The sequence below is a fragment of the Amblyomma maculatum genome, chromosome 3, assembly GCF_055883805.1.
Source record: "Amblyomma maculatum isolate TAMU_Amacu chromosome 3, ASM5588380v1, whole genome shotgun sequence".
NCBI classification, from domain to species: Eukaryota; Metazoa; Arthropoda; class Arachnida; order Ixodida; family Ixodidae; genus Amblyomma; species Amblyomma maculatum.
In genome coordinates, this window is record NC_139346.1 from 196578284 (window position 1) to 196595574 (window position 17291).

General features: G+C 47.4%; 1 protein-coding gene across 1 annotated transcript in view; it reads left to right on the forward strand.

Moving 5' to 3' along the window:
* The first annotated feature begins 2930 nt into the window (after positions 1 to 2930).
* LOC146197355 (glutathione hydrolase 1 proenzyme-like) overlaps positions 2931 to 17291 on the forward strand; it is a 56224-nt gene continuing 41863 nt past the window's right edge. The window contains exons 1-5 of the mRNA XM_084597174.1: positions 2931 to 3134; positions 6063 to 6185; positions 8288 to 8385; positions 8934 to 9126; positions 13980 to 14143. Coding sequence (XP_084453300.1) covers positions 2950 to 3134; positions 6063 to 6185; positions 8288 to 8385; positions 8934 to 9126; positions 13980 to 14143 — 763 coding nt within the window. The 5' untranslated portion in view covers positions 2931 to 2949. The remainder of the gene's footprint in view (positions 3135 to 6062; positions 6186 to 8287; positions 8386 to 8933; positions 9127 to 13979; positions 14144 to 17291) is intronic.

Consider the following 17291-nt stretch of genomic DNA (forward strand, 5'->3'; position numbering starts at 1 on the left):
ACGCCGACTTCCTTATCACGACCACTGCTGGCAATGCTTGCGTCACTCTAGTTTTGTTGGTTATTTATGTCCCACCTGGCGTGAGATACGCAAAGGAGAGTTCACTCGGCTGCTTGAACGGCATAGTAAGCACACAATGGCATCTTATTTTTTATTTATATTTTTTTGCGGGGGCTCATTGGACATTTTTGAGGGTGCACGTAGCCTTATGTACGCGGAGAATGTGTAACCATTCCAAATTTTGAAGGTGGCCGACCTGTATTTGGATGTCACCACTGAGATGGCCAGCCATGGTGAGCCACACACACCCATGCGCTTGCTAGAGAACATGCTTTGGTGTAACACCTCTTCTATATCTCATACTACATTCATTTGCTGCCATCGTTGTCATCCTTTTCTTTTCCTTTTCCCTGATATTTGTTGCTCCCTGCCTTTTCTCCTCATCTTCCTCCTCCTTGATATTTGTTGCTTCCCCAAGGAAACGAGAGCTCTTCAGCATGTTGGTCAAAGCGCAAATTTCAGGGGCGCAGATGGCCAATTTTGGGGGCGCATACAGCAATCTCTACGCACTTTTTGGGGACACCTTGTGGTACCCAGTTATGTGAAAGAGAACTCGAATATGTCTATAGAGCCCTAATTCAAGCAAGCCAGTTGGACGTAACTGGCTGGCATAATATAATAATCGCATGTCTTATTGTCGAAGGCTTCAGTCTCCGACCCCCCTCCCCCCCCCCCCCCCCCCCCACCTCCCACACCTATGTCTGCAATAAAATGAGAAACTTGTCATCAGCGCCTTCCAATTCGACCTTGTCATGTAATCTCGTGACAGAGCACAGCCCTAAAGACAGTCAATGCAGGGTCATGTACTCTGAAAGCTATCGTCTGCGAAGGCCACGAGGGCCAGTTTTGCACATGCGGACATACACTTTCAGTGTACACTTTCTGCGGTGTGTTTTTTTTTTTTTTTTTTTTTTTTTTGGCTGGGGCTACTTTAATGCTTCCGCATTCCAACTGGGGGCCTTTACACCACGGTGGAACTCGGGCAATTCATGGACGCTGAGTACTCTCCCGGCGATGCGCCGCTCGCGCAAACCGATAAGCACAGAAAAGCCCCTTTTACCTGGTGCCGGGACTGGTCATGTCGGGAGTCTCCGGAGCCGGCGGCGCCTCATGAGGGTGTGGTGGAGGGTCCATGGCGTTGCGTTCTCAGGAGGAAGCGTCCTCTCAGTTTGCCTTCTTCTTCTTCTCTGCCTATTGCACCAGCGCCCGGTCACGAGCGGTCGGAGATGAGCATAGCTCGGCACGACCTACTGCGAGGCAAGAGTTTCCTGCACTAAAAACGAATTCATTTCATTTCATCCGGTAATTCAAATGATGCTGACAAGAAAATAAAATAGTATATCATGAATGAATAATGAGCCACAAAATATGGGCACAATGCTGTTAGCGTTCTGCGTGAAGCAAATAGTCAAGTGGCTTCTCAGGAGTCTAAGCGCTCTGCTTGCTTGAAGAAGCGAAGGATGACGACCGACTACCGCGTGCCTCAGGGTGCGCGAGGAACGCGTGAAGAAGCTCACGATCGGTGTTGGACGCATTGGCACCTGCCTCCGTTAGGACTATCGGTGAACCAGCGCTACCCTCCCCGGCAATCTCGATTAACTTGGTCGTGAAACAGGCCACGAAGTCATCGACAGCGCAATAGAGAGAGCCAAGCGGCCTAGCTGTTTCCCGTAATCGGATCTCTTGGTGAGTTCAGTGACTACCACCAGCGACGCAGGGCAGCGAGGGCTCTGCTCCCCCAATCTCGTTGCCGCATTCAGGATTCGGGCAGATGCGGGTGCAGCACATTTTTCTGGGTGCAAGTTGGCTGTAGACCTTGAGTAAGCACTATGCAAACAGTGTAGGGCTAAGCACACATGTGAGGAGGCCCTCACGTCCAATTCATCTTACCGGACTCGCTAGGTTTGTGCAAACAATGTGTGGGAAAACGTTGATGTAAGGATTTATTTGAACTCATTCACGTGAATTTCGTGCAAGCAACGCTCCTGCGGCCGAACTTGAAGTTTCAAATGACTGGTGCCAAGTCGTTTGAGCATCATCACTCGCCCCTTGCGGCTCATTTCATTTGAAAGCTGCGGTTACCGGTCACACCTATAAGCGGTGCTGCTGCTTGCAAGAAAGCACTGCTTCCTACAGCAGTCGTCTGGTGAGCGAGATTGTCATGGTGCGTTGCAACTCCTAGACGTGGCTATAGCAGTCATCTGGAACGAGTTCGTAGCAAGCCGCACGAAAAGTGGAACAGGGTGCCATCGATTCTTTCAATCACTGTAGAGTTTTTTGAACGCCAGGTAAGCTAACCTTTCTCAGTGCAGCTGTGTACTTGCCGGCTTGTTGCGAGAACTCAAAACGCCTTCTACAACGTGATGTTGACTTACAAAGAAGACGATCAAATGAAGTAATTAATAAACTACAAATCAGTATTTTGAAGAGCGTGCACTTTGGTACTTGACCGAAACCTGAGCAGCAGAACGTCTGTAATGCATTACGTCCGCCGATCGAGCACGTGGCTTGGGCTTACCGCGTCGGCGCTTTTCACTGGCCGCTTGGTCAGAAATTATTATAGAGTGCGAGCAGTCTCCTGGATATCGTCAGCCGAAGAAACCATGTCGTCCACAGTGCTCTTTTTCCCTAGTGGCCAAGCTTAAGCGGCGCTAACATCAAATCAAGCCACGCGCTTGAGCACTGGCGCGAATTCCGCGGTCACAAGCCGTCATCATCAGATATGCCGCCCTAAAAACAGATCTCTACAGAATAAAGCTTGCATCACTGCGTTAGATGAGTGTTATCGGATGTCGTAATCTGTTCGCCGCACGGTGGGCACACCTATGCTACTTCAAACACTACCTGGATGTTTTTCTGCAGCAGCCACCACCCACTTGCGGTCGAAAGATGAACTGCGACTGGTGCTACTGCATCTGCTTGCTCTTCATGCTGTGTGCGATCGTGGCAGGCACCGTGGCATCAGTGTTCATCTACTTCCTAGTCGCTACGTCGGTCGACTGGCCCACCGAGAAGTGGGAGTACAAGGACTTGGCCATCATCTGCGACGCCAAGCACTGCGCCGAAATAGCCAAGTAAGGATAGATACGTAGTTTTTTGGGAGAGAGAGAGAAAAAAAAACACAAACTTCCGGATACTCATCATCCATGCGTAGCTGAATGACAGCTAGTCGTTTGCATTACTAAACACGCCGTATGCTGTGTTACGGTATGCCATCGAGTAGCATCCTCTGCGCGCAAATGCGCATATGATAAAGACATTAGTACGCGCCGCGGCGCAGAGTGGATCCCACAAATTCGTAATCTCTTTCCTCTCCGTTTCTTCGCGTTACGCCAACGCCATCAGCGCCGCAATATCGGCCGACGAGCCTTTACCAGCTAGCACTGTAAACGTGATTGTGACGCGTCTTCGGTCAGCTTTGTCAGTGTCTAGAATATACCTTCCAGTGCCCCGACCGACAGCGCAGAGGTGTCACCGAAAGCAATGACTGCCAGCGTGTCTCACATATAGGGGCTCTGCGGATTGGGAGTGTACGTTAGGTTTTTACAGCGACGTTTAACAGTGTGCGCGTCTGCCAGGAAGTCGGCTGAGGCGCTCTAAATCGAATCACGAGCGCATCCTTTACTAAGTTGTGTCTTCTATCTGTTAGTCTATTGTCTGTCTAATCTGCATCCCGTGCAGCATCAACCGGAGCCATGAATAAGGACACATTTCCAATGTTTTAAAGAGATCCACCCCGGCGCATTGATACAAAACATGCCCGTTCTTTTCAAGTGCTCTTTACATGGACATTTTGCGATGCGACATTCCGGTCGGTAATCACTGTAACGAATTAACGCAGATTGCATAAGACACGCAACATAGAAACGACACGCACCAAAGAAATTATGCACTCGTGCACTCGGCAATGCCAGCTGCAAAGCGGCATCGTCTGCTAAGAGAAAACGTCTGCTAATTCGTGTTTGCTGCGCCGCTCAGTTTGAAACAAAGCGTGCTTCTTTATTTTTATTTTATTTATTTTTTTTGCGGCGGTGGGCTCATCTTGCCCTCATGCCGAAACGCATGGACAGAGGGCGAGGGCTACGGGGAACACTCAGCACTAAAACGTAGAAATATGATTTTCGCGAAATCGGTTGCACACTTAGGAGGCGCAGCGGACTAGTCTAAAAAGGGTCGACGCGCATGGTGCCACGGTTTCCACCCTTCAGACATATTCAGACATAGTTGTCAGAGAGTTGCTATGGAAATAAACCTTAATACCAATCATGCCAGCAGGAAACATACTCGTCCGCGCTGCACATCGGTGATTTTTCCCGCACTCTGTTCTCGTACTCTCGCCAGGTGTGAGTTTAATCACTCTGTCACACGAGTGGATGGTACGAGTAGAAAGGTATTGTAGGAAATGAATTATATTGCAGCTGGATTTTGGCCATCGCATGCCTTGAATCTATCGACAAACTGAGAGCACAGGATACGAATGATTCATATATAAAAAGATGGTTTGTTGGTTGGTTTATTGGGTTTAACGTCCCAAAGCGACTCAGGCTATGAGAGACGCCGTAGTGGAGGACTCCGGAAATTTCGACCACCTGGGGTTCTTTAACGTGCACTGACATCGCACAGCACACGGGCGCCTTGCTTTTCGCCTCCATTGAAAAGCGGCCACCGAGGCCGGGATTCGATCCCGCGTCCTTGGGAACAGTAGTCGAGCGCCGTAACCACTGCGCCACCCCGGCGGGGATATATAAAAAGAGTATTCGGGCGTCGGGTGAGGCAACCTCAGTTGTTGCTCTTGACACACAAAATTGGAAATTTATATTCTTATTCTAACGTGGACAACAAAATTGATGAGCAAAACATTTGGGACGCTTGATAGCGAAAAAGAGTTCTTTTAAGCTATTGGAGTATGCAAGCACATATCACTTCCTTAGAGTGCACTCTCCTGTGCAAACGGTTTCTTTTTTTTTTTTTTTTTTTTTCAAAATACGGAGCATGGGAGTGTCGGAAAAAAGCTAGAAACAGGAAATGGAAATCTAAACTTGGTTTCGACCAAGCGATGACATCAGGACTGACCATAATATGACGTCATAGATAACCCCTCAAAATGTACAGTGTATGCATTGTTGGGCTAAACTAACGAGTGTTAGTTAGTCGTGATTTGTCTGAAATGACAACCTTTCGATGGAGGCGAAAAGGAAATATGTCTATGTGCTGTATGTTTGTTGTTGTGGCCGTAGGAAGGTGGAAAAGAAAGTGCACAGGCCTGCCAATTGGCTCTAGATGAGCCCTCACCGCTACCTCGGGCGGACAGAGGAGAATTTTCACTCCCACCTTCCGCCCTTCCCTTACGGCGTGGTTGAGGTGTCCACAGAAAACAAGTGAGACAGTTACCGCGCCTTTTCCCTTCCTATAAATCAATCTGCTTTTTTTTTAAGAGATGAAAAAAAAATGAAAACGAATAAAGGAAAGGAAAAAGAGACACATCGCTACAGCCGTCGTTCTCCCCCGAAGCGGCGGCGAGCGCAATGACGCCACGCACAGCAGATACACCGGCAACAAGGAGCCTCTGCGACAAAGGACGAAGGGTCCTTGGCTCCCAGCCCGGAAGGCTATCGGAGCAGCCACCCACGCCTTCACGGGCAGTGCGATGTGATATGCGATGTCAGTGCACGTTAAATATCCCCATGCGGTAAAAGTTATTCTGGATCCCTCCACTACAGCACCAGTTTCTCCCTATCTTCTTTCAATTTCACATTCCTCCCTTCCCTTACAGCACGGTTCAGGTGTCCATGGAGATGTGTGGCATATACTGCGCCTTTGTTTTCCTTTCATTTGATTTACATTGATATTTCTGACCAAAATCAAGCTCATGCAAGGCTTCGCTATAGAAAGCAGACTCAGTATCGACGGTTTCGCTTCTAGTGACGGCTCACAACCTCCTTTCTGCACGCACACAATGTTGTGCACAGAAATATCTCCAATTGAGGCCACCGCTTTTTCAGAAACATCTTTGACAAAGGTGGCAGCATGGGCGACGCTGCCGTGGCAGCCTTGCTGTGCATGGGTGTCACCGCCCCGCACCTGTCTGGAATCGGCGGTGGACTTATGGCGGTCTTCTACAACAGGTGAGCATAGTAAATTCACTGCATTGCTACGGGTTTCTCATTCTCGATAGCTGTGGTCTTACTAGCACAATCCCTCTCCTGCTTGACATTAAGAAATGGCTTATAATTTTAGGTATGAGATTTAATGTCATAGTTTGTCAAAGCCATTCAGGCTATGAGTGTCCCGGCGACTACCTGAGAATATTTAATATGCACAGTATACACTATATTATATCGCACAGTACATGAAAGCCTAGTGTTACGTCTCAATCTAAAAGCAGTTTCGACGGCTAATATCGAACCCGGGACTTCGGATCAGTAAGAGTGTCACGTAGGGGCGACAATGCCGTTGGCAAGAAATGAGTAGGCTTGAACTTCAATGATATAAACTATTGAGCTGAGTTGAGCCCTTAAAACAACTAGGCTATCGGCGGCGGCGATAGCAACAATCGGGGTCGGCCGTCGTCAATCTACGAATCTCCGTCGCACCCCCGAACGCTCAGTTTAAAGGCAGCTAAGAAAAATCTAGATAAAAGCTGCAAACTGTGACTAGCATAACCTGGAACATTGTAGAAACACATTATGTATGCATGCCAGTGCAACACAGCAAGACGCACTACGAAGAACGAGGGCACACAAGCGCTGAACATCTAACTGACATTTAATGGGTGAAAAATGTAATTATATACTGGTTTTCCAACAACATTATGAACATTTATTTGATGGTTACTTCTTGCTGTGTCGCGCTGGTATCCATACATAATGGATCACCAACTAGCCCGCACTCTTACCTATACTGTAGACACACATGGAAGGGGCAAGAATCTTCCAGATACATCTCTGCGCATCTTGCGCGGTAAAGAAAATGACAAGGCTGCGTCTCTCAACAATGACCATGCACAAACAAAGAGTAAAGAATTGATTCGTGGACTGGAATGACAGTGATAATGACACATGACGGCTGTCGGAAAAGAACAAATAAAGATTTGAATTGTTCGCGGCAATAGCGTGAAAAGCAGTAAGGCGTCACGGTGGGCGAAAACAAAATCAAAAATATGGAACATCTGACAACTCTACGCGCCGAGATTGAGACAGGATTGAAGGGTTAAGTCCGCTCAGCCTGCTGCTCCTCATCCCGTCACTTCTGCTCGCCGCATACGCTGATCCTGTGCATCCGCTGATACTCTACCTTCAGCGACATACTAGTTCAGCCGCCCACTCCACTTGCGGGCAGGAACACTCAGCGTTGATTCTGAATTACGCACAGCTGTCTAGACAGCTGAGCGTAACGTAAAACAATCTTAGCTATAGCTTCCAAGCCGGCCATGTCATGTGGTGTCTTGATGTCACGCATCTCGTCACGCAGTGTTTGGTCATGTCATGTTGTTTCACGACGTCACATAAAACGAGGACAAATCAGCGATTTCAGAACAATTGACACTGGACGGCGTATTATTCCTCTGATAAGGCTTTTAAGTTTCCGTGATAAGATTTTTCCGATGTAATGCGCGCACCTGTTCTGCACACGTCCTTTATTCGCTGACGCTTGAGTCATAAAACTGGCATAACTTGGCACCATAGCAAGCGTAGTTTAAGGACGCAACAGAACGAGAAAGGGTTTCAGTTATTTGATTAGGGCAGTCATCAAGCTATGAGCAGCCTCTTGATGATATCAGCGTGGTAATGAATATGGGCGAGAGAAGAGGCACAAATTAAAAGAGGATGCAGATGATCCGCAAGAGAACCCGCAAACGGCAGTTAACACTACGTGCCATACAATTAAAATGTGTCTTTTTTCGCGCTCACTACTGAAGCCGGCAATGAAAAACGATTATGTTCCCAGCACAATTGAAAAGCATGCACATAGAACGAATGAAAGTCTGTAAAGAAAAATGCTTACAATTGTCGAACCTTCCCTTTGGCTGTAGCTAGGTGACCAAAGAATTAGATTTTTGCCGAACCAAACATCAGCCTTCAGACTTCTAGTGCAGTAGAAAACGCAACATAGAGGGCGCGTTTGGTTTTTCTCTGCGTTAGCCAGCGCAATCATTAGAGGGCGCAGCTGAAAGTATGGTTTGATTTGCTGTGACCTCAGGCGTCGCATTTTTGTTTTCCTGTGGCAGCTCGACCAACACATTACTCGCCCTGGACGCCCTCGGCCATTCGCCTAAGGCGACGAAGCCAGACATGTTCAGCGCAAACCCAGACCTCGCCAAATCCGGTATGGACTCTCTGTCGGTGATAAGTGGGCAGCAACCTCGTTTCCACCCTATGTGTACACCCACCCGAATTGTTTAGTAGCGTGTGCGAAGGCCTCATTTTCTGTGATTCTGAGTGTTACAGAGGAGCTAACCTGCAAAAATTCCAACTATAGGCAAGGTTCACCAAGCCCTTACTTATTCTTGACCTTTAGGCGGGTTTTATCCGCCCTAAAGTGCAGGAGCGCAGAAAAGGCAGCCATCGCGCACGCCAGTTAAAGATTTGGATGGCTGTATGTGTTACTTCCTTTCCTTTCTCTTTCCTTCCGTCCTTTTATGAATGAATGAATGAATGAATGAATGAGCCATACCAAGGTATAACAGGACGAACAAATGATGAGAAAGTAATACGAGCCATTTGCAATAAAGATATTGCGCGGCTCTGAAAAATTACTAGAAACAAATGTCCCGTTCTGCAATGATTGTCCAGTAAGCTTCGTGTATGACGCATCACCACGGTAACGAGTGTAATTACACAGACCTTACGACACAGAGCGCGGTTACTATGCAGGCAGCCAGGCGCCTATCGTGCCCGGTGCTGTGGCGGGCTACAAGGCGCTGCACAAGAAACTTGGCACGCTGCAGTGGAGCATGCTGTTCGAAGACACGATCAAGCTGGCTGAGAACGGGTTCGCCATCGGACCCAACCTTGCTGAAGCTATCCTGAGAAACACCGACCGGCTGTCAAAAAACCCGGACGCAATGTATGGGCATCACATGTGCCATGCTCCTGATAACGAAATATTCCCGGTGCTAACCGTCGCTAGTAGGCTGTACGTCACGCGTGTTCCACCTTGCTGAAGCTATACTGAGGAACAACTACCGGCTCTAAAAAAAAAAAAAAATCGGATGCAAAGTATGGGCATCACATAGGCCAAACGCTGTTGCTAACGAAATGATCCCGACGCTAAACGTCGCTAGTAGGCTGTACGTCACGCTTGTTGTGACACCTAAGGAACAAAGCGGATTATTCAAATTGTGTTCCAAGCGCACGCTAGAATGCACACAAATGACCTTCATGTAGACAGTTCATGTGCAGAATGGTCACGGATGCAATTCGAGGTAATGAAATTCTAGCGGAAAAAGAAGCAATGGGCATGTGCAACGCATATAGTGCGAAGAGAGGATAACCGATGGTCGCTTAGGGTAACAAAATGGATTCAAAGTGAAGAAAGGCGTAGCAAGGGGCGGCAGGAAGTTACGTGATTGGATGAAGTGGAAGAGTTTCGCAGGGGTCAAGTGGATGCAGCAGACACATTAGAGGGTTAATTGAAGGCCTTCTTGAATCGAAGGCAGAGCTAGGCCTTCGCTCTGCAGAAGGTGTAGTCCGGCTGCTGCTGCTGCTGCTGCGGATGATGATGATGATGATGATGATGATATTAATGATAATGATGATAATGAGGTGGCAAGCTTTATTGCATAAAGTTATCTATAGATTTGGTGCCGAGTTGTGCAGCTATTTCGTTTACAATGTGCCACTTTATGTTGCATGCTTGCGTGCCTGCGTTCGTGCAATGCGCAGGTTGTGTAAATTCGCGTGCGAAGGCAGTTTTGGAGAGCCGCACAATAGTGTTCTCGTTTTACATAAAGAATGTTCGATTTGGTTTTCTGAGTCAGGCGCTAGAATACAGGTGTGTCCTAAAAACCTTAGGACTCACTGTGTATAACTGCTTGTGTTTGACAAAATAACGGAACATCTTTCATTTTTCTTTATTGCCAACGTATTCTCGCCGTCATTTGACAGCCAAACCATGATTTCATCGGCCCTGATATTACGCCGCCATATGGCAGATTAACCATTCTTTCATTGGCACAGATAAAATTTTAATCAGGAAATGAGCTTTCTGACATTTTCAAGGTGAACTATCCAAACGTGAAAGCAGTGCAAATTCAGTGAGTTCTGCCTTTCGTAGCAAGTGGCAGTCTTCAATGCAAAGATAATGGACTGCTGACTTTTAAACATTCCGAGAGCAATGTGGAAGCTACACTGCAGAAATGCGAAAGCCGGAGAGTTTGTGCTGCACACGGTGCGACACGTTTGCTCTCATTATCATCATCTAAATGCGCCACCATTTTCATTGCTACTGTCATCATTATTTTCAGTAATTGAAGTGTCATTGTCATCGCTACTATCATCGTGATGGTAGACAAGAATAAATACGTTGTGCATTTTATGATCCCTGCACGCGGTTAAGGCAAACCACATGTTCCCCGAGTCCAGAAGCGATAAGTGTAATCATTGTGGGGCGAGAGGGACCCTCGACCACATAATATGGGAATGCCCGTACACCCCCGGAGGGACGCACAATATAGGCAGTAGAGACACCTGGGAGACCCTCCCTCGCACCTCGGACCCTGAGCTCCAGCTCCTGCTCGTCCAACTGGCTAAGAGGTGTTTGGACCCAAGACCTCCCAACCTGCACCTAAGGCGGCCGTATCCGCCCTCTGACCTGCGGGCCGGAGAGGAAGAGGAGGGGGGGGTGGGGGGTGGAGTAGATCACCTGGTTAGAAGTCTTACTAGATGTAGATTAGATGTAGATGTAGATGTAGATGCAGATGTAGATGTAGATGTAGATGTAGTTGAAATGGGTTTATATTGATAGTGTTTGTCTTCTGATGCGTGTCTACGTGTGCGTTCGCTAGCTCGCCTCGACATGCCTCTTCTGCTTCTCCACTGAGGCTCGGGAGCAGCGTCCATGATAGAAATAGCAAATGGTAGCGTAACTCCCATAGAAGCCTGCATGTCGACTCTGAGCGAGGTTTTAGTTTCTTGGTGCCCCCTGCGAACTGTGCGGCAAAGCAAACACGTGACGTTGTGACGTCACAAAAGTGTGTGACCATCACAGTGAAGTACCATTGGCGGGGAGTTTTATTTATTTTTTATTTTTTGCTTTTGGACGAAAAACAAGACGACGGAGGCAGAACGGTGCTCGGATAAGGCGGGAGAATGGACACCGTAACTGTTCAGCCAACTTTACTTGACATGGATTTCTACTGTCAAGTTCTACGTTAACTGAAATGTTACGGCATCTTCAAACACCTTATCATAGCATCGTTCTGGCTCCGTCGTCATTAGCCTAGTCTTTCGTCGCGCGTCATGTAAACGTTTTTTCGGGCCTATTTCTTCAGTCACGTTTCTGAACATCAAGGGCCTTCAAGGGAATTTGGAAAGCACATGGATAAGAAACACATGTCTTGAGGAATTACACTAAGGGCATAAATGAGTGAAGCTGTGCTGCATCGAAAGCCAGGATTTATTAATTCACAATTACTTACATAGACGCGTCACGACAATGCAAATCTTGAACTGTAGGAAAGCGACCACATTCGTCTGTCATGGTTTTTATTGAAATCTTGTGATAACAAAATGACCTGATCGTAGGTCTCCAAACGTGACACGGTGAGAATATAAAAGGGTGAGAAATTTTGCGAACAAAGTACATATCGGTGTCAAAGAAAACGACAATCGAGCGAGGTAACTGTAAGAACAAAGAAAATCGAACGAGATAACTGTAACGCTAGCGTTAGGACTCCCAGCTGTAAGAGCTTCGGTAAGAAATTCAAATGGGAATTATTGCTATATTTAGAATTGTTAATGCGTCTAAGAAGTGAAAATAACTGCGATACAGCTAAGCTCCCTACAACTTATAAATTTCGCCCTGTTCGCGATTCTATTTTTTTACCCGCGCTGTCGCTGAGAGGAGTCAATGTGAGGCTACAAATTTACAACTTAAACATTCATATACATGAGGAAGCCGCGGTAATGCGACGCAGTATGTGAAACACGCAGCAAAGGGAGCTGAACGCTACGCTTTGCTCAATGGGACACGCGTCTTGGGGTCAATAAAATCTCACCTTCACCGTTCAATTAAAATAGATGCAGCGAGACACCGCTCGTGCAGACGTGTATCCGTGAAACAAATCGCCACTTTTGCGACGTCCCTGGGAGGCCGAACTGGCCCATCCGCCGGGCTCTGACGCAGCATTGTCGCATGGTTCGAAAATGCGCACATGCAGCGGCAATCAGTTTCTCATCGAGCACGCAGTCTTCGCCTTGCTATAAAGCTCTGCCACAACCAGCAGAACGAAATAATTACTGTTTGACACAGATAACGCACTTTGCACGCAGCGCGCAACGTCGAATGCTAAACCGGGGTTATTACTCACCCATGCAGGGTGTGAAAAAGCTTCGGTCAGAGCCGTATCTGAGCTTTGGGCAACTACGTAGCGGGTACTAAATGGTCAATAGAAGTCGGTAAAAACAAGTTAAAATATTATAAATATGACACGTTTTTTTTTTTTCTTACGCAAGAAACAAAACTGCATTCATTTCTGCTCGTGAATATTACGTTTACTTTGCAGTCCTTTGCAGTAATCTTAGATTTTGTGCTTTAATAATTTGCCACACAGTTCGCAGGGGCCATTTTCATTGTTCATCATCATCATTGAGTTGATGCCGCTGGCAGTAGGCAGCTGCTCACGTTTTCTTCCAAGTAGCGCGACCTGTTGCATTGAACTTGTAGCGTATCTCTCTATAGAACACATGATTTCCACGGTACCTCCGTCTGTAAGCAGTCGGCGCGGCGCTAGTCGGCTGTAGCGTGCGCGCCGAAGAAGCAAACTCTGGTTCACAACCTTATCCGCTGGATATTTGTTTATTCTATCTGTGATCCTGTGTGTGTGACGTAGTTGGTTAAAGGACTCGGCTGGGAATTCATGGAATGGAGGTTTGATTCCTGGTGGAGACAGGATTTTTTATTTTTCTGATGACGTCATCAATTTGGTTGACATGACTCCTGCTGACTAAAGTGGCCGCTAACCGGATGTGACGTCACATCAGCTATAGTGTGACGGAAGCGGGTTACAGAATTGTGGCTGACAGTATGAACCGTTAAAGGTTTTCGTTAAATGTTGGCTGATATAAAGCTCAACCATGCAAGGGACGAAGGCATACCTGCCCTTTGCCATTCTTTGTGCTTTGTCTGGTCTCTCCCTACACCCCTTTATATACCTTCGTCCCTTGGCGTATCATCAGTTAATTAATTGAATTGGATTTAAATTTATTCGGTTCATTTATATAAGTGTGGAAGTAAGGCACAGGGTAAATCTCCATACACAAGCTTTTCCTATTTAACTCCATTGCCTTCAGACAACTCCGGCGCTGCGGCCGAGGCAGTTTTAAACGTCGCTTAAAAGTCTCGACAACAAAGCGTAGTAGCGTGTGAACTGAGAGATGATGTGGAATTTTCTCGAATAATATTTCCACTGATAGATGAGAACACAAAGGATACATGCACTGGGATGACGCTGTGTTCCGTTTGTTATTTGTATCCTCGATTGCAATTCGCGTCGTGATATCAGACTGAAAGCCTGAACGCCTTCTACTGAGCTACCGGGGTGGCTCATCAAAGCTTAAATTAAAATGATCTATAAATGTAGCGTCATTAAAAAGAAATAATACCGCAGAGAAATGACCCAGAGGCCGTGCTTTGCTCCAGACCATTGCTCAGGAGACTGTTACCCAGTGTTCACGTGTATCCTTCTCCTCCCTTTTCAGGTACCCATTCTACAACACCGAAACCAAACAATGGCTGCAGAAATATGACACGCTTTTTCAGCCGGAGCTGGCAGCAACTCTCAGAAGGATCGCGGCGTCGAAGGGAGGCGACGTCTTTTACTCTGGCGACCTCGCTGAGGAGATAGCAACAAGTTTCAAAGACGGTTCGTCCACTGGTGAACTTCTATGTTGAGATTTTGGTAAAACTGGCTTTCCGGGTTCTTTCTGCGAGCGCGTAAACACGCGACTCTCCATGCGGCTGGCTTAAAACGATGAGAGCGTTTATTGCAGAGATGTCGAGCCCCACATCCGTGTGCCCTTTAATCTGTGCCGGGAGGGTGCTCTCTCGCGCTCACGTTAGGGTAGAACTTGGGTGTGTCCCTACATGACGCCATGCAGTGTACTCATCTGTTAGTTTCCTCTCCTTAATGATCCCGCGAAGACACAATGCGCCCCGAGTGAGTTATGGCAACTGAAGCTCTTGAAACTGCAGCTTGAGCGCCGTGAGATGCCTCGAACGGTCTTTAGGGCCTACGTGGAAACCTGCGCCGCCTCGCTGCGGTCGGGCTCCGCCATCTTCGTTTGCTGGCGATACACATAAAGCTGATGGCCACTCTTCAGCGTCGTACCTCGGGAAACATGCAGGAGGAGGCAACATTACCCGACTTCGGGATGGATTTGAAAATAAACTAGCATCCGCCAAATTGTAGCGAACGTTCCCAGTTTGATCGCGGGGTCTTGGTTTGCTGAAGTATTTTCCAAGCATAGTCGAAGTCCTTCACCCACATCCGGGTACTAGACGAGGTAGTCTACAGCTCTCGGGCACCTTATCGGTTGAAGTTTCGCCGTTGTCGCACTTTGACTTCCGCTCTTTTTGAAAACACTGGGAAATGCCGGAGCCCATAACGTTGCCCTGTGCGCAATTTCAAAGAAGCCTGTGAGCGCTATAGTGAGTATGCAGGCCAACACTCGAGTTAGTGGTCTTCTGTATTCTTGATTGAGTAGAAGTTATATTATTTGCACTGCCCGCTGTGCATCCCGTTAACCTGCGCATGCAAGCGACTTCTGATTTTGTGGGTCAGCCATACTCCTTGGCTAATTACGCGAAATCCGAATAAGGAAATTGAGCGCCGTTGTTTAAAATCATAGCCAAGGGAATGTCAGACAAGCTGATAGGCTGGATGTGATTCAGACTGCGTATGTCATTGTGGAAGCCAAGGGTGTTATTTTTGAGTGTCGAGTGTGCTATCTCTGAATGCCTCGAAGTCTGAAGAGATATACGCCGCCCATATGCCAAGCTGTCTAAGGTGTGGATGTTAGTAAAAACGATTTTGTGATTTTCTTGAAGGTTTTGGCACAGATTTCACAGTTCCAGACTATAACGGACGTAGTTGAGTAAATAACCTATGCAGCCGTCGTGCAGCGCAAGCGAGATTTTCCTTTGGTATTGGTTGGGGGATAGCCACACGCCGTCCAAATAGCAAGGCACCGTCGTTTTCAGATACTCTTGTTCGGTGATGCATGGATGGTGATAAGGAGTGAGAATTTAGCGCTTTTATGACCAGTTAGATATGCAGAACCAAGAAAGACGTCGATAAATTTCGTCTTCGCTTTGTGTTTGCCTCATCGGATCGAAGGCGCAATATGAGGTTAAGTTAAATTGGTTCACAGGAAGGGAAAGGCGCAGTAACTGTCACACTTGCTCTGTGGACACCCGCACCGCGCCGTAAGGGAAGGGAGGAAGGTGGGAATTAAAGTGGAAAGAGAGAAAGAGGAGCCGTAGTGGAGGGCTACGGAGTAATTTCGACCACCTGGGGATCTTTAACGTGCGCTGACATCGCACAGCACACGACGCCTCTTCGTTTCGCCTCCATCGAAACGCAGCCGCCGTGGTCGGGTTCGAACCCGGGAACTCCGGCACAGTAGTCAGGCGTCTTACCACTGCACCACCCCGGCGGGGCAATATGAGGTCCAATGACAGATTTCCGTTTCACGCAAGCGCCCCTGCTTCTATAGGTCTGCAATTACAGATACCGTGGGGAAAGTATCGGCTGTTGCAAGCCTCCCTCCTGGCACACTGCATCGTGTAGGCGAAGCGCATCTGGCTCATAAGCGGAAGCGTTGAATGTGTGGTAGCAACAATCTAGAGACGCCTCTCCCAAAATGAGTACCAAAGACGGTTGATCTGCCTAGAATGTTGCTTTGAGTCAAAGTATGTTTCTCAAAGCATTAGTACGGCTGTCATATACCTCAAGACACTTGCACAAAAACGGCATGTCCAGTCAGAAATAAGCGTTAGTTCAACTGTCCACGTGGTCAGCCGAACTAACGCTTATTTCTGTCTGGACATCCCGTTTTTCGGCCGGTGTCTTCAGGCGTATGCGACTGGGCTTTCGTACCATCTGTTTGCGTTTTTTAGGAAGACTGCGCCCAAAACATGGTCTGGTGCATCCGCTGACAGTTGTATAGGGTAGTCTCAGTAATATCTAGCTTAACATGTTTTAACATAAGAGATATTTGATACTCATGGAAGCTGCGAAATGAGAAGGCCTCCAGGTCCAGACAGATGTTGGTTTAAAGAGATCACAAAGCGGAGCTTTTTTTTTTCTTTTTTGTTTTTTTTTTTTTTTTTTCGGGCAAGTGTTGTGAAACCCTTGACAGGTAATTCACCGGTTAACCAAATTCCGCGAAATCCGGTGAAGGACGTCCTTAGGGTTGGGATGGATACCCTTGTGACAGGTCTTCAGCGTCAAGGTTTCAATAATGTTCCTATTAGTCGCGGCCGAAAACGGAAATATTTCCCAGGAGATTGATTTACCACTAAGAATTTCAGACATGCATTTCTGTATGTATTCAGGCACTGATGGGATGCCAAATGGTTGCCTTGTGAAACTAGCGCCCCCGTCACTTTATTAAGGTAGCCAGCTCTTGACATGCCGGAGAAAGAGGAATTTAGTAATAGCTTGATTTCGCGTCAAGCCGATGAAAGAGTGCAACTTAACCTAACGGGACAAGTAGCAAGGGACAAAAGGACAAGTATGACAGGAGAGGAAACGCAAATTCTTGTTCGCGCCGTTTAAAGCACACTTGTAGCCTCGGCGAGGTCATATAGCTCTTTCGTCTTCAGGTGTGAGTGAGAACATATCTACTTCGCTTGGCACTTGGGTCTCCGATTTCTGCTTGTTGAGACTGGATGCGCTGCGGTATAATAGTCTAACTTCAGTATCCAGTATGCCCATTCGGGGGGCCTAGTCGAATGTGAATAGTTTAGGACGCTTCAGTCCAATGTCTGCCGAATTCGCAGCTAAGGCC